General features: G+C 34.9%; 6 protein-coding genes across 9 annotated transcripts; 4 read left to right on the forward strand and 2 right to left on the reverse strand.

Moving 5' to 3' along the window:
• The first annotated feature begins 118 nt into the window (after positions 1-118).
• Positions 119-1,831, forward strand: LOC108200294 (rubisco accumulation factor 1.2, chloroplastic). Its single transcript, XM_017368399.2, has one exon. The coding sequence runs from the start codon at positions 234-236 to the stop codon at positions 1,527-1,529; it is 1,296 nt and encodes a 431-aa protein (XP_017223888.1). The 5' UTR covers positions 119-233; the 3' UTR covers positions 1,530-1,831.
• A 1,341-nt stretch (positions 1,832-3,172) lies between these two features.
• Positions 3,173-5,086, reverse strand: LOC108200598 (peptidyl-prolyl cis-trans isomerase 1). Its single transcript, XM_017368812.2, has 2 exons — positions 4,931-5,086; positions 3,173-3,906 (listed from the first exon to the last, which is right to left on the reverse strand). The coding sequence occupies exon 2, from the start codon at positions 3,897-3,899 to the stop codon at positions 3,369-3,371; it is 531 nt and encodes a 176-aa protein (XP_017224301.1). The 5' UTR covers positions 3,900-3,906; positions 4,931-5,086; the 3' UTR covers positions 3,173-3,368.
• Positions 5,087-6,035: 949 nt separating this feature from the next.
• On the forward strand, positions 6,036-12,184 carry LOC108200604 (SWR1 complex subunit 2-like). Of its 3 annotated transcripts, none has more exons than XM_017368818.2 (12): positions 6,036-6,223; positions 6,404-6,491; positions 7,106-7,175; positions 7,760-7,831; positions 7,968-8,011; positions 8,087-8,342; positions 8,777-8,852; positions 8,997-9,116; positions 9,340-9,408; positions 10,235-10,277; positions 10,666-10,731; positions 11,853-12,184. In XM_017368818.2, the coding sequence occupies exons 2-12, from the start codon at positions 6,424-6,426 to the stop codon at positions 12,040-12,042; spliced, it is 1,074 nt and encodes a 357-aa protein (XP_017224307.1). In that variant the 5' UTR covers positions 6,036-6,223; positions 6,404-6,423; the 3' UTR covers positions 12,043-12,184. The 3 variants fall into 3 exon arrangements, with proteins under 3 accessions (XP_017224307.1, XP_017224309.1, XP_017224310.1); XM_017368820.2 differs by having other exon boundaries at positions 6,083-6,223; positions 6,401-6,491; XM_017368821.2 differs by having other exon boundaries at positions 6,085-6,223; positions 9,340-9,386.
• A 1,180-nt stretch (positions 12,185-13,364) lies between these two features.
• LOC108201698 (uncharacterized) lies at positions 13,365-16,189 on the forward strand. Its single transcript, XM_017369984.2, has 6 exons — positions 13,365-13,377; positions 13,440-13,489; positions 14,920-14,992; positions 15,166-15,214; positions 15,445-15,568; positions 15,904-16,189. Exons 1-6 carry the CDS (start codon positions 13,365-13,367, stop codon positions 15,976-15,978), a joined length of 384 nt encoding a protein of 127 aa, XP_017225473.1. The 3' UTR covers positions 15,979-16,189.
• Positions 16,190-16,765: 576 nt separating this feature from the next.
• Positions 16,766-20,608, forward strand: LOC108200378 (uncharacterized). 2 transcript variants are annotated; one of them, XM_017368502.2, is made up of 6 exons: positions 16,766-16,902; positions 18,730-18,807; positions 19,323-19,395; positions 19,570-19,618; positions 19,866-19,989; positions 20,326-20,608. In XM_017368502.2, the coding sequence occupies exons 2-6, from the start codon at positions 18,805-18,807 to the stop codon at positions 20,410-20,412; spliced, it is 336 nt and encodes a 111-aa protein (XP_017223991.1). In that variant the 5' UTR covers positions 16,766-16,902; positions 18,730-18,804; the 3' UTR covers positions 20,413-20,608. The 2 variants fall into 2 exon arrangements, with proteins under 2 accessions (XP_017223991.1, XP_017223992.1); XM_017368503.2 differs by having other exon boundaries at positions 16,774-16,902; positions 18,720-18,807.
• A 400-nt stretch (positions 20,609-21,008) lies between these two features.
• On the reverse strand, positions 21,009-23,494 carry LOC108202518 (small ubiquitin-related modifier 2). The gene is made up of 4 exons (XM_017370956.2): positions 23,170-23,494; positions 22,594-22,740; positions 22,163-22,309; positions 21,009-21,346 (listed from the first exon to the last, which is right to left on the reverse strand). Exons 1-4 carry the CDS (start codon positions 23,170-23,172, stop codon positions 21,272-21,274), a joined length of 372 nt encoding a protein of 123 aa, XP_017226445.1. The 5' UTR covers positions 23,173-23,494; the 3' UTR covers positions 21,009-21,271.
• Positions 23,495-23,853: the final 359 nt, after the last annotated feature.

Raw genomic sequence — 23,853 nt, forward strand, 5'->3', positions numbered from 1 at the left:
ATTTGACTAAAAATTCTTGATTATAGCAAAAAATCTTGATAAATCTTCTGGATCAGTCGATTAATTCTGATTCTCAACTTACTTTTATCACCGATTAAGGCCGATTTACGACTTCTGTCACTGATTAATTTCGATTCCCGACTTCCGCACAGTATATTCTTCTTGTTGATGAGATAAGGCTTCACTCTGCATCTCCCTTCCATTACAGCACCAAGCCACCAACAACACTAGAAATGCAATCTCCATCTCTAAACACCCTGAAATTCTCCACCCCATTTCTCCCCCCACCACCCCCTCTCACCCCTCTCCACCCCCTTCACAAATCCCAATGCAAATCCACCCCCATCCTCTCCACTTTCACCCCCAACCCCCCACCTCAAAAACAAGTCTACCAGCCTTTTAGGCCACCCCCTGCTCCCATCCCACCCCAATTCCGCTCCCTCGACGCCCCTGCTCGCCTCGACATCCTCTCCAATCGCCTCGGCCTCTGGTTCGATTACGCCCCTTTGATCCCCTCACTGACCCAAGAAGGCTTTTCTGCTCCCACCATAGAGGAGATCACTGGGCTTACTGGGGTGGAGCAGAATCAGCTGATTGTGGGGGCTCAGGTGAGGGACTCTCTGGTTCAGGCTGAGGTTGAGGATGAGGTCTTGAGGTTTTATGATCTGGGTGGGGCCCAGTTGTTGTATGAGATTAGGCTGTTGAGTGTGGAGCAGAGGGCGGCGGCGGCGAGGCTGATTGCGAGGGAGAATTTTGATGTGAAGGGTGCGCAGGAGGTGGCGAGGGCGATTAAGGATTTTCCGAGGAGGAAGAGGGAGAAGGGGTGGGAGTGTTTTGAGTATAGGAGTCCTAGGGATTGTCTAGCGTTTTTGTATTATAGGCTTGCGTTGGAGCATGAGAGTTTCGAGGTGAGGAAGGGGGGGTTGGTTAAGGCGTTGGAGATGGCGGAGAGTGAGAGGGCGAAGAAGAGGATTTTGGAGGATTTGGAGAGGAAGGGAGGGGGGGAGAAGGGTGAGGATGTGGTTGTGGCGGTGAAAGTGCCGGTTGTGAGGATGAAGGTGGGGGAGGTCTCGGAGGCTACTTCTGTGGCGGTTTTGCCTGTTTGTAGGTCGGAGATGAGGGAGGAGGAGGTGGTGGATGCGCCTTGGGAATGTGGGACTGGGGGGGAGTTTGGAGTGGTGGTGGCAGAGAAGCCGTGGAGTAGGTGGGTGGTTTTGCCCGGGTGGGAGCCTGTCGTGGGACTTAAGAAAGGGGGAGTTGTGGTTGGATTCCCGGATGCTAGGGCATTGCCTTGGAAGGTGAATAAGTGGTATAAGGAGGAGTCGATTCTTGTTGTTGCTGATAGAAAGGCAAAGGAAGTGGTGACTGATGACGCGTTTTATTTAGTTTGCAAAGAGAACGGATTGAAGGTCGAGAGAGGGTCTGCGTTAAAGGGATCAGGGATAGAGGAGAGTTTAGGAACCGTTGTTTTGGTTGTTAGGCCACCAAAAGAAGATACAGAAAATCAGTTGGAAGAAGATTGGGAATGACGAATGAAAGGATGTTAAAAACTCAAACTTTGATCAACACATAGAAGTTAAAACGAGGAAGGCGGAATCAAAATCTTACAGTTCAAAGATGCACAGATATGTTTTTATTGTTAAAATCAGCAGAACTATTTGGTCTTGTGAATATAAGATGTTTAGATTGAATCAACCAGGTGTAGACTTTAGGTATATTTGTGCTTCTGTTTTGTTAGTTGGTACCTAGAAACTAATACACTGAAACTGTGAAAGAATATAGATCCTTTTATTATTTGTGACCTATTTATTCAAATGATACTTGAACTAGCTGTAACCCTTTTTTCTGTGTGTGTTTATAATCACAGAGATTGAATCATCATCTTTCCCATCAACGCATTGTTGGTTCAGTTTGTCGGCCTACTGCAGTTCAGACCTTTATTTTTGATTGAATGTTAATTACAATGTTATCTTCTCGCGGAGTTGTGATTATCAAGCTTAAGAAGCAGCCTGCATTTTTTGCAAGGTCCGTCTCCTTGATCATAATTTCTTTCGTCTACATCCAAAACTATTCCCACTTATCAGTCCCTGGTAAAATTGAAATCCTGATTCCTGGTTGAGCCATCAAGTCTGATTACTGATGCAATTTTGGTTTTGAAATAATTGTATTAGAATCTCATATTGCCTCTGCTGTTTATTCCCGGATGACATTACACAACAGTCTATCTGAGGAGTTACACAAGCACAAGGACAGGGTTGTTTGAAATGCTTGAATGCTCATATAAGAATGAGCAGAACAAGATTCATATTTACACAAATCATGTCTTTCGATTATCATACACCATCGTTTTTCATATGATTTTAGATACTCGGAATTGCACAACTGTGCAACACTTGTCATTTCCATATACGCAATTGTGGAAGAGCGTCAACCTCGAGTTTGATTTTTGACCCAATTAGTTAGCTCGCATCAACCTCGAGTTTATCATTTCCATATATGTAATTGTGGAACAACGTCAACCTCGAGTTTATCATTTCCATATACGCAATTGTGGAACAACGTCAACCTCGAGTTCGATTTTTGACCTGATTAATTAACTCACGTCAACCTTGAGTTCGACTTTTGACCTGACTAATTAGCTCGGTTTAATTCCGCCAGATATGACAAACCAAATATACTAAATGGACTCGATTTCATATGCAAAATTTGTTTAGACAGGCGAAAGACTCAAATATTATAAATTTGCTTTAATTTTATATAACAAATTTGTTTAAATATTATATTTATAAAATAGTATATTTATGACATATAAATTATAAAAATAGATAAATGTTCCTTAAGCTCGCACTTATTAATTTGAAATTTGAGCTCGACTTGATAAAGTATTTGAGTTGCTCGAGTTCGATCCTACGATAATTATTGTTAAGACGAATTCGAATAATTATTGTTAAGACGAATTCGAATATTTAGCAAGCCAAGCTCAAGTGACTCCTAAAACACTGGACTCTTTTACACTTTTAGCACTTACGATAAATCTATAAACTATTAACAGATCAACAAGCCTCTCTTGATTAGATGCTGCTTAAAATCAAGTATATTCCCTGCTTAATTGCAAATAAGCGAATGTAAAAGCTAAACTTAAAATAAACAAGATGAAATGGCAACATAGATATAAACAAAAAGAAAACTGAGGATAAAGCCAATTATTTGCAGTTCACATTAACTATTTGTTTATAAAGATCTTGACATAGACTAAACTCATGCGATAATCTTGAGCTACAAAGCTCGATACCATGGTAGCAAATATAAACTTTCAAATACCGATTCATGTAACATAAAAGCTAGTCTGTAGCTAGACACCTCAGTAGTTAATTCTCTGTTATCTGACCACAATCTTCAATTACAACGGGTGATGAAGTTTGACCATTATTCGATCCGACTCCTTCCATATCCTTGACCACACTTAAACCTTCTACAACTTGCCCAAAAACAACATGCTTACCATCTAGCCATGGCGTCTCCTCTGTGCAGATGAAGAACTGTGACCCATTGGTATTGGGTCCTGCATTGGCCATTGAAAGAATACCAGGTCCAGTATGCTTCAGCTTAAAGTTCTCATCTGCAAACGTTCTTCCATAAATAGATTCACCGCCTGTCCCATTACCCTTTGTAAAATCTCCACCCTGACACATGAACTTGGGGATGATTCGGTGAAAGCTTGATCCTTTGTAGTGCAAGTATTTCCCAGCAGTGCCCATACCTTTCTCCCCAGTGCAGAGTGCACGAAAATTTTCAGCAGTTTTGGGGGTCACATCGGCAAAGAGTTCCATCACAACTCGTCTAGCTTTCGACTTTCCGATCAATATGTCAAAGAAAACCTTTGGGTTGGCTTTGGCCATCTTTTACCTGTTAATATAACACCACCAGATCACTAATTGACATGTTTTACTACTTCGCACCGAGTCACTGAGAGGTTACCCAAAATAACTATAACTTCCATCAGAAATAAAAGCCAAATAAATGATAAATTCTGTAGAACTATGATCAGCAATATAATGTTTCACACCTTTTAAACCTCTTAATTGCCTGGCTCATGCTCAATGAATTAAAACTATTAAGAAAGAATAACTTCCAATTTCCATAATAATTGTAAATTAAAAACAAAGATCCCGCATAATAAGTAGGACTAGGAAAAGTAAAACGTTAACCCTCCTGTACTGTCGTAAAGGCTTCTATCTACATTTAATTTAAACAACACGAAACTTTATACAAATTAGCAGCTCCAACTTGTTTCCGGCATTCTCAAATTGTAATTATGTCCCTTCTAAGTCTTTTAGTTAAGAGTAATTAGTAAATTGTGTAATGCAACTCTGGTAATAAGAGTCTAAATAACATAAGTACTACTCCCTCCGTCCGTGATATTGTTACGAGTAACATTTTTGAGAGATGGTTCGACACGCATTTTAAGACTCCTATACAGCATAGTTTCATTAATTATTCTAATTTTTTTTCTTTTGAATAAAAGTTTAATGTTCAAACTTTTATTCAAAAAAAGAATTTTTCAAGAACTATATTTCATTTTTATGCACATCTGAAAATGCGTGTCGAACACCTAAAAAAATGTTGATAATCCAAAGAGACGGAGGGAGTAATCTGTTGAACGATAAACACACAATTACACATGAATACCTCAACACAGACACAAAAGCATAATACATGAATTTAAGAACAACCCAGAAAGCTAAACACCCTGAAATGAGTGAATTCAATTAAGACGATTCATTCATATAGCATAATTTTAAGTACTCGGAGCCTAAAGTATGCAGTCTCTGTGTGTAAATACACACATCTAGCGTGAGAAAAAGCTAGGACAAGTAGTAGATAATCAAGAAAATGAAGAATTAGTGGAAAAGGGTGTTCAGATTTGTACCTTATGAAGCAAGTTCTGAGCTTTACAGTGATATGCTCGAGAAGTATGAGATTTAGGGGTTTAGCTGCAAGGATTGTGTGTTATACAGAGGATAGAGATAGATATTGAGGGGTTAAGGCTCGTGGGCTGATTGGTTGGGTTAATGGGCCTTATTGAAAACTTCTTTCCTTACCTTATGGTTTGGATTGGGCTTTTTTTTTTAACAATGCAGGCTTATATGCCTTACAACTTAGTATCTGTTCTAATAATTCTCGGGGTGAGCCAGAGTCGAACCCGGGTGTCCCGGGTCAACAGAGGATAAACCCACCACTGGGAATCGTTTATTTGTTAGTTCCCAAAAATTGTTGTAGTTTTTTTTTTTCCAAATCTAAATTGATGAAATAATTCATATTAGAATTTGAAATTTGTGGTACTACTTTTATTTTTATCCGATTAATTAATAACATATCTAATTTTATTTATATTTTTTTGATGGACATATTTAATGGAAACTTCTTTTCTATTTTGGAGACATGGATTTGGATGATGTTTTTTTATTCCCACAGCCCCATTTTATTTGCACCATTATTTTTTTTATTATTGTAACACAAAAAATCAATTTTTTATCTATACCGCACTAGTCAAACAAGTTACGAACGAAAATATCATAATAGAGAATCATAGAGTATTGATTTTATCGTATATAATCTATTTATAATATTTATAGATATTGATGGAGCATTTGTTGTTACGAATTGGATGACCCAAATTACTACATCCTTTAAAAATTTACATATCTATTTATACTAGATATTTACATTTGATAATTTTTTAAACAAATATATAATATAATATATTTTTATACTCTTTTTCTTTTTTTTATATATATTTTGAAATGTTAAATCGTCGTATCTAATTGGGCCGATTCGTCAGAACTCAATATTCATTCATTTCACTCTTTTTCTTACTTTTTTTTTTCTCGACACATATATTAACGCTCCAATTAAGTATAGTTTTAAGTATTTTTTGAATTTTTCTATGAGATGAAAGTTTAAATCCTATATTATTATTTAAAAGAAAAAAATTTAAAAAAATATATATATACTCCTCCAATGTAAATAATGTAGTGAGACTTTAGGAAAAAAAAAAAAACTAAATAATCTAGTGGGACTTGGAGTAAAAGCTTCGATTACATCCCGACCCGAACCCGGTTCTAAATATCTACCCGCCGGCGACAACTCGCGCCGGAGACGAGAGCGCACAACTCATACATACACACAGATACTTACATTTATGTATATGAGATAAACAAAGGTACGTGATTCTCATATATTATGTATATGATACTTATTTTATGTACTGTTGTTTTTATCTCAACTTGATTGCTGATTGAGTATTGAAATTAGCTTAATTAGGTCTTATTTTACATTAATTAATTGATATATGTTGGTAGAATTGATTTATATTGATGTTGTAATTGTTGAATTGAAGTAGGTTGTTGTTGTTTGGAATATATGGAGATGAACAAAGCAGAGCAGCCGGTGTTTCTCGACCGCGCGTCTCGAACAACTAGAGGGAAAAGGTATAATTGAATTTCATTATATGTTTTTTTCCGAATGCTGAATGTGTATTTTTTCGTTATGTGAAAATGTTGTTCCTAAATTTGTGGAGATATTACGATGATGAACAGCTGGTTCAGTTCGAGTATTAGGTTTTGTTGCTACGAGTGAGTGGATTACAAGTGAGGTTTTGGAAAATGTGATAGTTCGTAGCTGTGATGGGATAGAAATGTGATTTCGTGTCGTCGGTGTTGTTGCTTATCATAACGTGGTTGGAGTGGTTTGGTATATTGAATTAGTGACAATATTTATATGTTTTTGTCACTATCGGTTACCTGATATAAATATTGAATGTGATGTGCCTGTCATTTGTTTTTGATTTTACAAAGCATACCCGAATGCTCGGCCAACACACACACCTGTCTACCAGGTCACTGTCTTGTGTCTGTTCTATCGTCTCTGAGACATCCATTATGCATGGATGGCTATTTTCTAGCAATTTTTTTGAATTCCCGAACTCTAACATCTCTGCTTGGAAGTTTTTAAGAAGCTGGTTGATCTGGTTCCCAATTACTAGAACCATTTTATAATTTTTATAAAATTATATTAATGTACGTTGCCATTTGGCACTTGACAGGTTAACGAAGTTGGTTGATGATGAGATAGAAGAAGATGAACAGTTCTGGAATCAGGATGCTCTCAAAGAGGTACGTGTGTGAAGCTGCTTATATGAGTCTTCTATTACTATTGTATTTCCTGTGTCTTGGAGTTTCTTTGGTTATGATACTCTTAGGTCTTATACCTATAGGATGGACAAAGAGAGGTACAGTGAAGAGAGTATAAGTGAAACAGGAGGGACGCAGAAATGCTAAGATCTAGTTTATGAGAAATTCTGAAAAGAATATGGCTCGCTTTACTAATTAAACTTTAAAACCTGTTCTTAAATGTATGATCTGGGTCTTTAAGTCATATTGGTATATTACTAATATGTTATTAGTTTTCTGTCAAGACTTATTTAGCACATGTTTGGATTAGGTTACCAATTATCATATATCATATGTTAATTTTCCGTGTTCTAAGTTTGTTAGGGATGTTTTTCTTTTTTATGTATTTTTTTTGCTGCACATTAACCTTTTTATGGATGCTCCCTGTATTGTTAAGACTTTGTACAACCAGCATTTTTCTGATTAGCAGGATGCTTTCTGTTTCTTGAGATTTTTACCTAATCTGGATAAGTGGATATTTTAATTAATTGATACTGTTCTTTTTACTAAAAAATAATGCTCCTCAGGAAGCAGAAGACACAAACTATCAGGAAGAAGGAGAAGCTGCAGATGTTTTTGACAGTGACTTTGATGAAGATGTAAGTTCTTGCAATTGTGGTTCTTTTCTGTTTCACTTCTTTAATTCTTTGTAATACCTTTTACAAGTGCCCCTTTATCTTAATACAAACAGGTCTCAGATACGCACTCAATTCTTCTCTATTGCCTTCTTAACAGGAACCTGATCAAGATGAAGCAGTAGAAAATGAACCAGATGATAGGTCAACTTTCCCACCCTTTCTTTAGTTTAAGTTCATATTATTTGTGGGTGTCATTATAATAGTTTTTATTAACAGGGTGCGATCAAGAAAGCGATTAGTGTATCCAGGACATCCAGCGTCCAAAAAGAAACAGAAAAAGAAAGTTATCTCTGCTCCACAAAGAGATCCCAACGATGAACAAGCGCATGGTAGATCTACTGATTATAAACCTGATGATATGACTGAAGACTTGGAAGTTGAGAGAAGTGTTAGAAAATCTACAAGAACCTCAGTCATTGTAAGGCAAGCTGAAAGGGATGCAATACGTGCAGCAGTGCAAGCAACTATGAAGGTCTGTTTGAATCATGTTATGTATTTCAGTCTATATAACATGAATTTTCTTAGGTCTTTTTGAGCAAATAAGATGGTCTTTGGCATGTGATATTCTTGGGTGTTCTGTTCTCATGGTATATCTTCCGACAGACTCTAGCTTGAGTCTTAGCTCATTTTGTATTTATATGTGGTGGTCATCTTTTTAATTACTTCTTTAGTAAATGGGTGGTTAATATATTTGTCATCACTTGCAAATTGAATGTTGCAGTATGCTGATGACTTCCAGTTAAAATGCAGTTTCAGTGCAGATCTATTTATGTATTTGTCATCGATTTTCAATACGAATTGATTTTTGACATGTCTGCTGATCTGTATGTGTGTCATATACTGTGAATTGTGTTAGATATAACCGCATAGGCTATAGGTTGAATTGACACTTTATCTTTTGGTCAGCCAATAAAGAGGAAAAAGGAAGGTGAGGAAAAGAGGATGACCCAAGAAGAGATGCTTCTGGAAGCTGCTCAGACAGGTATAACCTGAGTAAGATATATAATGAGATAGTAATATGATAGGATCTTTCACTAGATGATATGATCGTGTTGTTGACTGGTTGCTTGAACAATTTATAAATGGGAATCCTTCAAATTGCTTAGAATGATATTTTATGTTGCAGAAATCATGAACTTGAGGAATTTGGAACGTGTGTTAGCAAGGGAAGAAGAAGTTAAAAAAAGAGCAGTTGTGCATAAAGCAGTTTATAGTGGTCCTCAGATACGATATCTTTCTAAAGAGGGCAAGAATTTCTTATGACTTGTCAATTTTTATTTCAATTTTAACTACAGAGTCGTATTTCCTACCTTTATTATTTTCTTTGTTGTATAATAAGTATGCCATATTTGTAAATGATCAGAAACCAGTGTTGACCGTGCTGTTGGATTTGAAAATAATAAGCTATTACTTATGCAAGTCACAATTTTGTTTCTCCTTGCTGATCTGAAGTTCTTGAAATTTTGCAGGATGTTCATATTTAGAATTCAGGAATGGGGCGTCCTTTCACTCAAAGGTTCCTGCAACACCTGTCCCTTGTAAGCTCTAGGTTTTAGCTTATTAATAAAATACTTAAAAAATAGTTAAGGTATTTATATTTTAAGTTAGCTCAGCCCTGACTGCAAATAAAACAACATATTTTTTACCGTGTATGGTAAGCCTCTGTTCATATAAAGTGCTAATGAATCAAGATTCTATCTCAGAAATGCTTAAAAAGTTGTGCATGCTTTTGTGTCAAGAACACTCCTGTTGTCCACTGGATAAGCAATTAGTCCCTTATTGCAAAGTGGTCTTACAAGGAGGTAGAACTGCTTATTTAGATAATAATTTCCCTAATATAAATACTCATACGCTGAGGACTCGACTGAAGGCAGGAGAAGGCTATCACTATGCTTGAGGCCTTAAGTCGAGGGATGAGATAATGAACTTGTAACTGAAAACTATTCCGTTTTTTGTCTGGATACCTTATATAATTATAAATATATACTATGTACCCACACTGCGAGAGCATCATCCCGTGTTTTTCCCCGCCAAAGCCCTTGAACTTGGCAAGTAGCAGCTCTTCAACTTTTACTGGGAAACCCCAACATTCACCAATAAGCGGAACAATGCACATGACTTAAATCCTTTAGACATTAGTGAACAGAAAAGATATTCCTGCTATCCTGTATACTGATCGAAGAAACACTTGAGTGTTCAATAATAAAGATATTAAACAAAACATCTTCTAATTTTGTTGCGGTTCAGATTTATCTTTGAACCAAATCATCTTTCAGATATTCTGTGGTTCAGATATATTAGCTGCCCACAATTTGTGTCTTGTGATCAATATTAACCTCAAGTTCATTATGTTCTGTTTTGCAGATTCACAGAAGTCTGTCTGTGCAGTTACTGGACTACCCGCAAAGTAAGTACTTTGGCTTTTATTTCAGAGTTTAAGTATCATTCTCATCAATTTTTTATACGGTTGAATGAATGACTATACTTTTCTTGATTTTAGTTTGGAATATTGTCGCAAATAAGTACTGTATAAATTTCCTTAATATTGGTGTTTTATGGGTGGCTGACACATTTCATCCCTTGTCTCTCCTTCATTTGTGTGAAAATTTTCATTCCATCTTTACCTAACTCTTTTTGTCCAACGTTTTACCAAGCCCAGTTGACTGACGGACTGTTTTTTTAACAATCAGTATATATTTAAGTATATAGGCAGCAGTAGGGGCACCTTTAGTACTTCCCTTGGGCATTACTTGATTCTCCTTGACTGATGCGTTAGGTATTATGATCTAATGCAGGTACCGTGATCCAAAAACAGGGCTACCTTATGCAACAAAAGAAGCCTTTAAGATCATTCGTGAAAGGTAGATTCTTGTAGTCTTTACTTGATCCTAAGAAGAGGCAAACATTTCCTTTAAATTGATCTGGGTTCTGTTACTTTGTTTCTTTTTGGTCTCCTGCTTTACTTGTTTCTTAATTTGAACATGTGTGCGACAAGGGATGGGATGGGTCAGTGGGAGAGAAGGAATTAAAAACACCAATTGACCAATCATTGCATAAACCTGTACTACTTTGTAGGGCTGGTAATTTCGGGTATCAGGTCGGGTTAGACATACTAAGATCAAAAAATTGATAAAACCCAAACTCGACCCAAACCAGACCTGCACAATTCACTGGTAACCCGAACCCGCCCCGCCCTGCCCCACAGTAATTCATTAATAAATCTACATTTTAAATAATAAATAAATGTCATTTGAATCTTACAAATTCATTGATATTATATTAAAATAAGTATTTATGAAATTTACATCATAGATAATACAAAAAATATATAGAATATATGTATTTTTATAAAAATATAACATTTAGTATCATATATATAATTTCGGGTAATTTCATGTAACCCGAATTCAACCCGAAAATGACCCACTTTTTCAGGTTGATTTTGGGTCAACCCGAAATCAACCCAAACCCAAAAACCTCTAACCCAAATTCGTGTCGGTTGTCGGGTTGTGTTTGATTTGCCACCCCTACTACTTTGAACTTTCAGCTTACAAATTATTAGGATAAATGATCCTTCGTATTACCCTACATATCACCCTTATTAAATATTTGTCATTGTGAATTATATAAATCCAATAATGAATCAGTAAATCTTACAAGTGAAAAAAAGCTTCACATTAGTATAATCTCATCTTTAGTTGCTTCGAAGGTGGCGTAAATGATATAATTTTGACGATATATCCACCTGAAATCAATATAAGCTGTTAATATCAGTTATATATAGTTAAAATTTCGAAGATGTATTACTGTATGGAGAGCTACCTAATTCCTAATATTTTATATTGTATTTAGGGCTTGAACTAGGGCATTGGTTGGACTTGTTCTAAGCCCATCTATATATTGCCATCTGGAGCAAAAATTATTTTTTTACTTTTTTCTTATGTTGCCATTGTTGTCTTGACATTTTATTGTTATCTTGCAGGGCTTCACATGAAAATAAAAACTTTGGGCGGAAAAACGGCGAAGGGGACCTTTGTGACTTACTATCTAACCAAGGTTTCTCAAGACAAGGAAAGAGATCAGTGATTCCAAATAGCAAGGACACGTCAAGCTTTCGCTTGGTGGCACGTTTCCGTAGATTTGCGACTCCAGATAGCCAAGATTCAGAGTAGCAGGCTTATCGATGAACTTTTTGTAAATTAGAAACTTCTAGGTCCAACCTCTGTTCTGTATGTGATAGTCTGATACATGTCATATGACAAATCATTTATTTCATATTAACTTAACAAAATTAATAAAAATCTTTGTAGTAAATCATATTATCATCAAAATTGGCGCATGAATTTATTTTAAGAGATCAAGTATGACATAGGTTGAATCAAGTAACAAATATAATTTTAATATTTTATTATTGTATTTTATATTATATTTAACGTAATATTTGTATCTTCAATGATACTATTGAATCATATTTTCAGCCTTTTTATTTGAGAGAGTCATACCTTTTATTCTATTCTTGACAAACAAATTATTTTATTAAAATAAAACACCCAAACAAATATCGAAACTTGGAACCCAGCTTGCAAAAGACCCTCAACCCTTGACAACATGTGTATGAAAAAAACGAACTAAAAACAGGTATTTTATTTTGAATCACTTAACACATAAAATATTTAAATTATTTAATCTAAAAAATATTATAATAGCATCCGGAACAATCCAATATACATCATCGGTGAAACTAGTAAGATCGTAATTGTTCGTAGAAGAAGTAAACCCACTGATATTGGATAAATATCTCAAAATATAAACAACTTTTTGTTTTTAAAGTCTTACAGTATTTCTTTAAAGGGACCAGGTCCCTGGCAGCCGTATGCCAGTGACTGGTTAACCAACACCCACGTCCTGGGCCGTTGGATGCATATCCAGCAGCCAGGATCATATTAAAATTTTAATATGATCCAGCGTTTTTTTAGCGCTGGACGGGGATTTAATTTTAATATGTCGGGGGATCCCCGTCCACCGCTAAAAAAGCGCTGGACATATTAAAAGTTTAGTATGATCCTGGCCGCTGGATATGCATCCAACGGTCCAGAAACTGATTGTTATTTAACAAGTCCACAGTAGCCGGTTGCTGTGGACCGCTACCCTTCTTTAAATAAGATTATAAGTAAAATATATAGATTCAAAATTTAGAAAGAAAAAAAAGTGATTTTAATGTTTAACCAAAAAATTTGGAAGACTTAGAAAGAACAATAAAGATAGTTTGGATAATAATTTAATTCAATGAAAACAATACTCCTCCGGATCAAAAAAGATGAACTATGTTACGCACCTTTCAATATGATCCGTAGAGATAAATATAAATAATATTTTTTAAATTTTTTATTTTGTATAAAGTATAGGGTCCGTATTTTTAGAAAAAATAAAAAAATTGAAAAATAATATTTACACGTGTCTCTTCCACAGTACATTAAACCGTGTGAAAAATTTAATGGGTCATTTTTGTGAGTACGGGGAGTATAACTCATTTTTATAAAATTCGTATACGAAAGAAGCTTTCTTTGAGCCCTAGAAGTGTTGATTGCATTTCAAGTGAAATCGACCTGCCCCATTTCGGTGAGTACCCTTTATTCTTTGCTTGCTAAATTGCCCAAATTTCAATTTTTCTATGTAGAATTTGGCTTTGCGTTGGTAATATATATGCTCTGTATGTCTGTTGTTTCCAATTGAATGTGATGAAATTGCATGTCTGGTGATGCATTACTAGCTTTAATTGTACTATTTATTAGCATTTCAAATGAAATTGATCTGACCCATTTGCGTGATTGTTTCACAAATAGTTTCCTTCTCTAAGAGTTGAGATAGGCTTGTCTGTCGTTTGTTGATGGTGCTACTTGTAGACATTTCAGTACCCATTTAAGTTCAGGCATTTGCTTTTTCTCCATGTTGGATATTCGAGATTGGGTTCCCGCGTTGGTAATATTATCTAATATCTGTGAATTACTGATGGTTCCGGAAAAATCATAAACTTTGAATCTGTGTTAAGGGGGTGTGCATGAGAAAGGGATGGTTTTCTTGGGTTTCGGTTTAGAGATATTGTCATCCTCCCACGAGGAGATTGTGGCAGGTGAGGTGAACAAGTCATGTATGTGGGTAAAGCTAACTTGAGCATTATATTTGCACAAGCAAATTGCTTATCAAGAGTAGGCAAAATGATTCCAATAGGTATACACATAAAGCAAATGTGAATAAGGCACAAATTCTATTCTTATATCTTATGTTTCCAGTGTTGAGTATTATTTTATCCACACAGTACTCATAAATTCTCGTGCTAAGAAATAAAGAAGAGTCAGTCTTATGATTAGTGTTTTAAGAAAATTTAGCTTTTATTCTTCATAAGCAAAAATTGAACTACTACTAACAGTAATTCAGTTTCTATTGGACTACAGAATAAGTTTTCGAATTCAGAAATTCCTGGAGCCAAGGTGAATTGTGCTTTGCAGATGCGATAAAAAAGATGGTTAGTTATCACTACACACAAACTCTTTTACCATATTTTCAGGAAGACTTTGCTTTAATTAGTAAATCTAATAGAATCTTGTAGACCTTTGCTTTCTGTTGTGTATTTTCACACTATAATCTTTAAACTTTTTACTGAGTGTGTTTGTTTTTGGTTTCTTATCATGTAGAAATAATTTTTTATTCAGTCAACTTGTTAAAATAACTGCTTGACCTGCACTTTTTGACTGTTCACTTGTTGCTACTCCAAATAACTGTCTAAAAACTTTGATGGCTCTCCTGATTCAAAATGGCAAGACCAACATCACTGTTATCATTTATTTGAATGCTTTGACTATACATGTGGTTATACTCTTATAAACTGGCTTTCTTTCAGTATTTCAGAAAATTGCTGGATGCTCTGCATATTTGTATTTGAACTTGCCCCCCTGGTCTTAAAAGCTATGTCTAAACAGTTAATTTGGTTCTTAGTCCTGTATTTGTTGTATCATATAGCTGAATCCTTCCCTTTTATACATTTTTTGTAGGAAAAAGAAGCAAAGAAGGAAGCTTTTAGGAAGTATTTAGAGTCTAGGGGAGTTGCTGATTCTTTGACAAAAGGTTTCATCTTCCTGACTGTTCCCTTTTGCTTGTAACTTAGTTATAATGAGTAGGTCGCTTCTGTCTAGGTAATCTTTTTGTTGTGCCTTATATCTCATGGCATTTTCATTGATTCTATTACTATATTTTATTTATTATTTTTATATGGTTTTTATTTCTTTTTTTACTTGTAGTTCTTGTGGCACTTTATGAGCCGAATGTAGAGCCTTCCTCGGCCATTGAGTAAGCTTGCATTTTTTTCTCAGCATAACTTCTTCATTTCCTTTTCGTTTTGTACATTAACCTGGAAAACAAGGCCAATTTCTGCAGCTCATTAAAATTGGCTATGTTCAATAGTCAGACCTATAAATATGAATTTGGGATTCTTGCAATTTTGATAATTTGTCTATTAGATTTACATTTTTGGTGTTCAAATGTGTTGTGATATAATGACCTTCATCCTGGTTTTCCAGGATCATCCAGCAAAGAATGGGTGGTCTAAGTTTATCCGACTATGACAAGCTACTAGCTGATATGTCTGTTTTGAGAATTAAGCATAAAGAGCTTTTGGCAGCACATGAAGTGAAGCGCAGGGAGGTAGGCCTTGAGTTCATCATTGTTTCATGAATAAGTTTGGATTCATTGTCTCCCATGCTTGTTTCTCCATCCCTTTGTTTCTAATACAGCGAATTGTTTTAGAATAATAAGCTCTGTTACAAAGTATAATGACATGCCTAGTACCAAGATGTCCAGGGGTCTTATAATGTAAACTTGTAAAAAGCATGTGAGCCGCAACCAAAAGGTTGTCTTGTGGCCTTGTATCAATAATAATTGTTTTCTGTAGGGTATTTGATGGTGTGAATATGCTATTTAATTTAGCCACTCTCTGCCGAGTGACGTGATCACTGACGTTCTTTCTCTATGGATTGCAGATTGAGGAATTATTAAGCTCTATCATCATGTCATCAGCCAAGGAGACAAATGATATGGAAGGTTCTGGAGCATAATGTTCTTTGAGAGGATTGCTCAAATATTTGATAGAATTGTCTTTGGTCATCTGTCTTTTTACACCTCTTGGTGTTACACTTATCTGCCCAGACTTTATGTTTTGGTTGGCAGTCATCATATTTCTAATCTGTAATATTCTCGTATAAATCACTCAGTACCTCTGTAAAATTGTTTCAATTGGGTGTGCTATGCAACTTGGAATTAAACTCATCTGTCAAAGGAAAATGCAGTTTCAATCTGTGAAGATAATTCATAGGTAAGATTTAACATCCCAGGACGGAATCTGCACTTCTATCAGATATAACTTTGATCATGAATTATAGAAATTATAATTGAAAAAAATTATAAAATTTATGCTGTTAGAAAGTATGTGTATTCTACTTGAAGGTATTTAATTGGCAAGACTTCAACAAATTATAGTCAATGTTTAATCAATTTAAGTGAAAGTCAAACAAGTCAAAAATTATACCCATGTAGTATATGGAGAATTTGAAATGAATAATTCATTTATGTTGAAATGCTCATTTTTATAAGAGCATAGAGTTGAAAAATAACAAAAAATATTTCGACGACAGGAGAAAAATATATTAACTGAAATTTAGCTACAACAAATTCTCGAACTACAACAAATTCTCGAACTGTTAATTACAACATGATCCAAAAATAAAAAACGAGCTAATAACAATTTTTTTTGATAATACATATTTATATGTCTTTCTGATTCGTTTTTGACTATTTTTTTTTATAATATATACTTATATGTCTTACAAATCAGTAGACGAGTGTAAATTGAACACGGGCCCGGGGATGACATATGAAAACAATATAAACTCATTTTTATGAAATTCTTATACGAAGGATTTATTTGAGCCCAGAAGTGTTGATTACTAGCATTTCAAGTGAAATCGTTCTGCCCCATTTCTGTGAGTACCCTTTATTCTTTGTTTGTTAAATTGCCCAAATTTCACTTTTTCTATGTAGAATTTGGTTTTTGATTGGTATATATATGCTCTGTACGTCTGTTGTTTCCAATTGAATGTGATGAAATTGTATGTCCAGTGATGCATTACTAGCTTTAATTGTACTATTTATTAGCATTTCATATGAAATTGATCTGCCCCGTTTGTGTGATTGTTTTACCAATATGTTCCTTCTCTTAGAGTTGAGATCTGCTTGTCTTTCGATTCTTGATGATGCTACTTGTAGAAATTTAAGTATTTTACTACCCATTTAAGTTCAGGCATCTGCTTTTTCTTTATGTTGGATATTCGAGATCAGGTTCTCGCATTGGTATAATTATCTAATATCTGTGAATTATTGATGGTTCCGAAAAAAATGATAAACTATGAATCTGTGTTAAAGGGGTGTGCAGGAGAGAGGGAGGCAGGAGCAGCCGTTTTTTTTTCTTTTTTCTTTTTTAGCTTTATAAGATATTATATAGAATTAGAAAAGAATATGAGAGAAAGGGGTATTTTCGGGTCTAAAAGATGAACAAGTCGTGTATGTGGGTAAAGCTAACTTGAGCATGATATTCGTACAAGCAAATTGCTTATCAAGAGTAGGCAAAATGATTCCAATAGGTATACACATAAAGCAAATTGTGAATAAGGCACAAATCCAAACAATATCTAAAACAAGATTAAAAAGGATATTAAAAAAAGGTGATATATGTTAAAGCCTCAAGGTGAACTTGAAATCTTTGGTTGTATTGGTTCATTAGGTCAGATCACGATAATGAGGGATTGGTTGAATATACAAAAAAATGTGTTTAAAAAGATGTATGTTAAAAGCAAAAAAGGATCCTGCATTAGTATGTAATATGAGTTAGACCAGGTCAAACATGAAATGGGTTAAAAACGATGGATTTTTATAAACTTGTTTAAATAGTACTCCCTCCGTCCCCCTGAGTTGTATACATTGGGGGACGGGTACGCGGCACGGACTTTAATGCTCCTGTTTTACATAGTTCTATAACTTATTTTTAAGAATTTTCTTTTCTGAATAAAAGTTTGAATGTTATATTTTTATTCAGAAAAAGAAAATTTTAAAAATAAGTTATAGAACTATATTTTACAAGAGCATTGAAGTGCGTGTTGAGCAGTGAAAAAGAAACGTATAGAATTAAATGGGACAGAGGGAGTACTGAACAAAAATAATAATTGGAGAGCTAAAGAAAAAGATGGCTTTGTATAGAAGAGGATTCTAAATTGTTCATAACTTTTTTCGGTAGTTTGTTCCAGAAAAGGAAAAAGAACTTTTTGGTATGTATTAACATATATTTCAGTATATGATAAAATATTTATTTTTTAATGATATACAGTTTGCATGGTGTGTGCGATGCTTGTAAAGATCAACTGAGAAACAATTAGTGAAATAATTAAACTCGAATAAATTATTGTCTTTTAAAACAAATAAATAAATCCAACTACTACTAGAACTAACTCCAGTTTCCAATAAAAATACTAATGAAACTAATAGTTGAGCGGGGCTATAGGCTATAGCCTCCAATAGTCCCCAAGTGCATTGTCTAATATATGATTTTCACATGCAACCCCCAGTTTTTTCAAATTTCATTCTTATATCTTATGTTTCCAGTGTTGAGTATTATTTTATCCACACAGTACTCATAAATTCTCATGCTAAGAAATAAAGAAGAGTCAGTCTTATGATTAGTGTTTTAAGAAAATTTAGCTTTTATTCTTCATAAGCAAAAATTGAACTACTACTAACAGTAATTCAGTTTCTATCAGACTACAGAACAAGTATTTGAATTCAGAAATTCCTGGAGCAAAGGTGAATTGTGCTTTGCAGATGCGATAAAAAAGATGGTTAGTTATCACTACACACAAACTCTTCTTCTACCATATTGTCAGGAAGACTTTGCTTTAATTAGTAAATCTAATAGAATCTTGTAGACCTTTGCTTTCTGTTTTGTATTTTCACACTATAATCTTTAAACTTTTTACTGAGTGTTGTTTGTTTTTGGTTTCTTATCATGTAGAAATAATTTTTTATTCAGTCAACTTGTTAAAATAACTGCTTGACCTGCACTTTTTGACTGTTCACTTGTTGCTACTCCAAATAACTGTCTAAAAACTTTGATGGCTCTCATGATTCAAAATGGCAAGACCAACAGCACTGCTTTGACTATACATATGGTTATACTTTTATAAACTGGCTTTCTTTCAGTATATCAGAAAGTTACTAGAAGCTCTCCATATTTGTACTTGAACTTGCCCCCCTTGGTCTTAAAAGCTATGTCTGAATCGTTAATTTGGTTCTTAGTCCTGTATTTGTTGTATCCTATATAGCTGAATCCTTCCCTTTTATACATTCTTTGTAGGAAAAAGAAGCAAAGAAGGAAGCTTTTAGGAAGTATTTAGAGTCTAGTGGAGTTGTTGATTCTTTGACAAAAGGTTTCATCTTCTTAACTGTTCCCTTTTACTTGTAACTTAGTTATAATGTAGTAGGTCCCTCCTGTCTAGGTAATCTTTTTGTTGTGCCTTATATCTCATGGCATTTTCATTGATTCTATTACTATATTTTATTTATTATTTTTATATAGTTTTTATTTCTTTTTTTACTTGTAGTACTTGTGGCACTTTATGAGCAGAATGTAAAGCCTTCCTCGGCCATTGAGTAAGCTTGCATTTTTTTCTCAGCATAACTTCTTCATTTCATTTTCGTTTTGTACATTAACCTGGAAAACAAGGCCATTTTCTGCAGCTCATCAAAATTGGCTATGTTCAATAGTCAGACATAAATATGAATTTGGGATTCTTGCAATTTTGATAATTTGTCTATTAGATTTACATTTTTTGTGTTGTGTGGTTGTGACAGTAAACAAATGTCTTGTGATATAATGACCTTCATCCTGGTTTTCCAGGTTCATCCAGCAAAAAATGGGTGGTCCAAGTTTATCCGACTATGAGAAGCTACAAGCTGAAATGTCTGATTTGAAAATTAAGCATAAAGAGCTTTTGGCATCACATGAAGAGAAGTGCAGGGAGGTAGGCCTTGAGTTCATCATTGTTTCAGGAATAAGTTTGGATTCATTGTCTTCCATGCTTGTTTATCCATCCCTTTGTTTCTAATACAGCTAATTGTTTTAGAATAATAAGCTCTGTTACAAAGTATAATGACATGCCTAGTACCAAGATGTCCAGAGGTCTTATGATGTAAACTTGTAAAAATCATGTGAGCTGCAACCAAAAGGTTGTCTTGTGGCCTTGTATCAACAATAATCGTTTTCTGTAGTGTATTTGATGGTGTGAATAAGCTGTTTATTTAGCCACTCTCTGCCGAGTGACGTGATTCATCTGACATTCTTTCTCTATGGATTGCAGCTTGAGGAATTAAAAAGCTCTTTAACCATGTCATCATCAGCCAAGGAGACAGATGATATGGAGGTTCTGGATCATAACGTGCTTTGAAAGGATTGCTCAAATATTTGATAGAATTGTCTTTGGTCATCTGTCTTTTTACACCTCTTGGCCGTACAATTATCTGCACGGACTTTAAGTTTTGGTCGGCAGCCATCATATTTCTAATCTGTAATATTCTCGTATAAATCACTCAGTACCTCTGTAAAATTGTTTCAATTGGATGTGCTATGTGTATTGTTCTTTATATGTCTTGCAAATACACAATGTTTGTGCTATGTAACTTGGAATTAAACTCATCTCTGTCAAAGTAAAATGCAGTTTCAATCTGTGAAGATAATTCTCAGGTACAAGATTCAACATCCCATGGTGGAATCTGCACTTCTATCATATATAAGTCCAAAATTATACTCCTGTACAATTTGTTTTTGGTTGTTTTGATTTTTTATGATGAAATTAACCTAACTTTGATCATAATTTATAAAATTGAAAAAAATTATAAAATTTATATTGTTAGAAAATATGCGTATTCTACTTGAAGGTATTTAATTGGCAGAACACCAGCAAATTATGGTCAACGTCTAACCAATTTGATCGGGAAAGTCAAACAAGTCAAAAATTAATCAATTTGATCGGAAAAGTTAAACAAGTCAAAAATGAAGGGGTAGAGCGAGTAAAAGATAGTAACAAGATTCATATAGGATGGACTAGCTCATTGCAGAATCAAATGCAAATGCCACTGAGTTCCACATCAATGTTGTTAAATAGCATCACACATAGTACGTGTAGAGAATTGTGTGAACAGAAATCAGAACCATGGAGCTAGAAGTTTTCGTTCGTTAACTAACATTTTCCTAAATCTTCACATTTTAAAGAAACTGAAGGCACAAGATTGCTGTTCCAGCTGCAATCAGACAATGGCCGCATTGCCGCCGCCTCCAGCATATATCATGGCCTCAACTTCGTCGCCATCTCTCATGTTAAGCTATCATCAAAGAAAAAAATTGAATGTACATGTGAAAATCAAACTAGAAAGGAGCATGACATCAAAGGTGAAGCAAATGTACTAGACTGAATGCCAAAATATTACAATGAAAATGAAGATAGCCCCTACTCTGAGAAATCATCGAAAACTTGGTAACCTGTTCAATAACCTGCTCTCTACCAAAATAATTGCAACTTTATTCAAAAGGCGAGGAGTTCACTGGCAAATAAATTTGTTAGATGACCAACTCTATCAAAACCGGGGGGTTGTACACATTTTTATTATTTAAATATGTAATAGTCAAAATTAGCATTTTGACGCTGTTATAATTAACTCTCTAAACCAGATTCCAAATTTCTTTAAACTTTTATCTGCAATAACCTGGAGTGCTGGCTACGCCCATAATCAAAACCTTAACGAATGATCCCCAGCTGGATCATATTTCGAGCACTCTGCTAATTGCAGAGCGGATCATCATAACAATATAATACCATGTTCGAACCAACTTTACCAAAAACATAGTTTAGCAGAAGTCGTTGTATAGATCTTACAACTCAAAAAAAAAAGTATAAATCTTACAATTTTATTATCAAAGTAAGAGAAACTATATAGTTTTCAGAGGGTTCCACAAAGGAGTTTAATTATAAATCATCGTTAAATATATCTAAGCAAGTTACTTATGAACATCATTTATCATAAAAAGATTAATTTTCACAAAAATGATACAATTACTGTTCAAATTTTGGATGTTTCTACAGATTATGGCATTGAACAGAACGGATACAAGTTAAACTAGATTGCTGGAAGATAATATACCTCTTCAGGGGTTGCAGTAGGCGAAACTCGAGCGCCATCGATGAGGAATCGCATAGACCTGTATTCTACTTGAGCTTTGTCGCAGAACATCTTAAAGATCTTTTGCAACTTAGTGTTGCGTTTAACACTGAAATGGACCTCTTTTACCTTTCAACAAAACATTATGGGAAAGCGGTAAGTAGATCAGATACATGAGAACGAGAAGGAATCAATGGTTTTTGTTTACGCGAAAACCATAATAGATGTTAGACTAGGTTCTGTAATGGAACATCTGAGGAACACAGTTAATCTGTTATAAACTCATTTACAACTTACAAGAATACCGTTACTAATGTTACTAAATCCCCAATTCGCATTAACAGGCACACAAGAAATTAGACCTAATAAAAATAATCTTAAACATGAGTTCGTGCAATAAATAGATAAATTACCTGACTCTTGACCTTGATCGTCATAATATCATGAGATTCTTCCATCGGTCCCAAGGCTCGTTTCTTGCCTTCATTCTCTAGGGCCGTCGATGCTGGCCTCTTGCCCAGTTGTGCTCCTTCAGATGATGATGATTCAAACATTATATCCTGCACACAATTTTTTTGTTAATAGCTTCTTAAAGCATCCCTTCTGGTAAAATCTCTCTCTCTCACTCTCTCCCTCCCTCTCGCCCTCTCTCTCTCTCTTTCTCTCTCTCACTCTCCCTCTCCCTCGCTCTCCCACTCTCTCTCTCCCTCCCTCCCTCTCCCTCTGTCTCTCTATCCATCCCTCCCTCTCAGCCCTCTCTCTCTCACTCTCTCCCTCTCCGTCCCTCTCTCTCTTCCCCTCTCTCTCCCTCTCCCTCCCCCCATCCCCCCTTCTCTCTCTTTCACACACACAAGCAACATAAAAAAAAAAGCACACACAAATTGAGCAGAAAAAAAAAAAAAGAATCATACCATGATCTCTCTCTCTCTCAAACACACGCACACACAATCAAAAACAGCACACAAAAATTTGAGCTGAAAGATTCATACCATGAGCTTGTTTCTCGGAAAAGCTTCAGTTATTACAAAGTATTTCTTGAAATACAGAGAAAGCTAAAGAGATGAAATGTGTATAAATGAATGTGGGTTTGGTTTGGTCAAGAAATTAAAGAAAGCTAAGGTGCTGGTGGACTTGTAATATAGGACTGCCATGACTGACAAGGAGCTAGGTATTTAAGATTACAAGCTCAAGCCTTTGTCCAGAAATGGTGTTTAGAGTAGCATAGAAGCACACTCTGACAGACTGACACACACACTCTACAAGAAACCAGTGTTTCCTCTAATGATGCTATTCTTGGTTATTGCCTTGTTGGTGATACTCCCTCTGGTTCTTTAAACTTTTCCCGTTTACTGTTCATGTGACAAATTATTTATTTACATGGATGTTATTACATTCGTATTTACTAGTACTTTAATACGATAAAATTTATTTAATATTAATATTAAATTAAAGATATTAATGATAAAAAGTGTGTTGGCAACATGATAAAGACAAACGGGATTAGTATTTAGGGACGGAGGGAGTACTAAATTTTACTCCCTCCCTTTCTTTATCTTAGTCGCTCTGATTTATTTCAAGTATTCTTAGGTGTAATAAAAAAATATTCTACACGTTATTTTTCAAAAAATTAGTTTTGAATAAAAATATAAATGTTAAATTTTTATTTAGAAAAA

The sequence above is a fragment of the Daucus carota genome, chromosome 9 (assembly GCF_001625215.2).
Source record: "Daucus carota subsp. sativus chromosome 9, DH1 v3.0, whole genome shotgun sequence".
NCBI lineage: Eukaryota > Viridiplantae > Streptophyta > Magnoliopsida > Apiales > Apiaceae > Daucus > Daucus carota.

What these genes read in the sequence shown, in the direction of transcription:
- LOC108200598 (XM_017368812.2), bottom strand. Translation starts at nt 3,899, where the DNA reads ATGGCCAAAGCCAACCCAAAGGTTTTCTTTGACATATTGATCGGAAAG.
- LOC108202518 (XM_017370956.2), bottom strand. An exon ending in CGATCAAGGTCAAGAGTCAG is followed by an intron (nt 22,310 to 22,593) that starts GTAATTTATCTA and finishes TTTTGTTGAAAG; the next exon opens with GTAAAAGAGGTCCATTTCAG. An exon ending in CTACTGCAACCCCTGAAGAG is followed by an intron (nt 21,347 to 22,162) that starts GTATATTATCTT and finishes CTTTGATGATAG; the next exon opens with CTTAACATGAGAGATGGCGA.
- LOC108200294 (XM_017368399.2), top strand. Translation starts at nt 234, where the DNA reads ATGCAATCTCCATCTCTAAACACCCTGAAATTCTCCACCCCATTTCTC.
- LOC108200378 (XM_017368502.2), top strand. An exon ending in TGTTGATTCTTTGACAAAAG is followed by an intron (nt 19,396 to 19,569) that starts GTTTCATCTTCT and finishes TTTTACTTGTAG; the next exon opens with TACTTGTGGCACTTTATGAG. An exon ending in ATGAAGAGAAGTGCAGGGAG is followed by an intron (nt 19,990 to 20,325) that starts GTAGGCCTTGAG and finishes TATGGATTGCAG; the next exon opens with CTTGAGGAATTAAAAAGCTC.
- LOC108201698 (XM_017369984.2), top strand. An exon ending in TGCTGATTCTTTGACAAAAG is followed by an intron (nt 14,993 to 15,165) that starts GTTTCATCTTCC and finishes TTTTACTTGTAG; the next exon opens with TTCTTGTGGCACTTTATGAG. An exon ending in ATGAAGTGAAGCGCAGGGAG is followed by an intron (nt 15,569 to 15,903) that starts GTAGGCCTTGAG and finishes TATGGATTGCAG; the next exon opens with ATTGAGGAATTATTAAGCTC.
- LOC108200604 (XM_017368818.2), top strand. Translation starts at nt 6,424, where the DNA reads ATGGAGATGAACAAAGCAGAGCAGCCGGTGTTTCTCGACCGCGCGTCT. An exon ending in ACGATATCTTTCTAAAGAGG is followed by an intron (nt 9,117 to 9,339) that starts GCAAGAATTTCT and finishes GAAATTTTGCAG; the next exon opens with GATGTTCATATTTAGAATTC. An exon ending in TTTAAGATCATTCGTGAAAG is followed by an intron (nt 10,732 to 11,852) that starts GTAGATTCTTGT and finishes GTTATCTTGCAG; the next exon opens with GGCTTCACATGAAAATAAAA.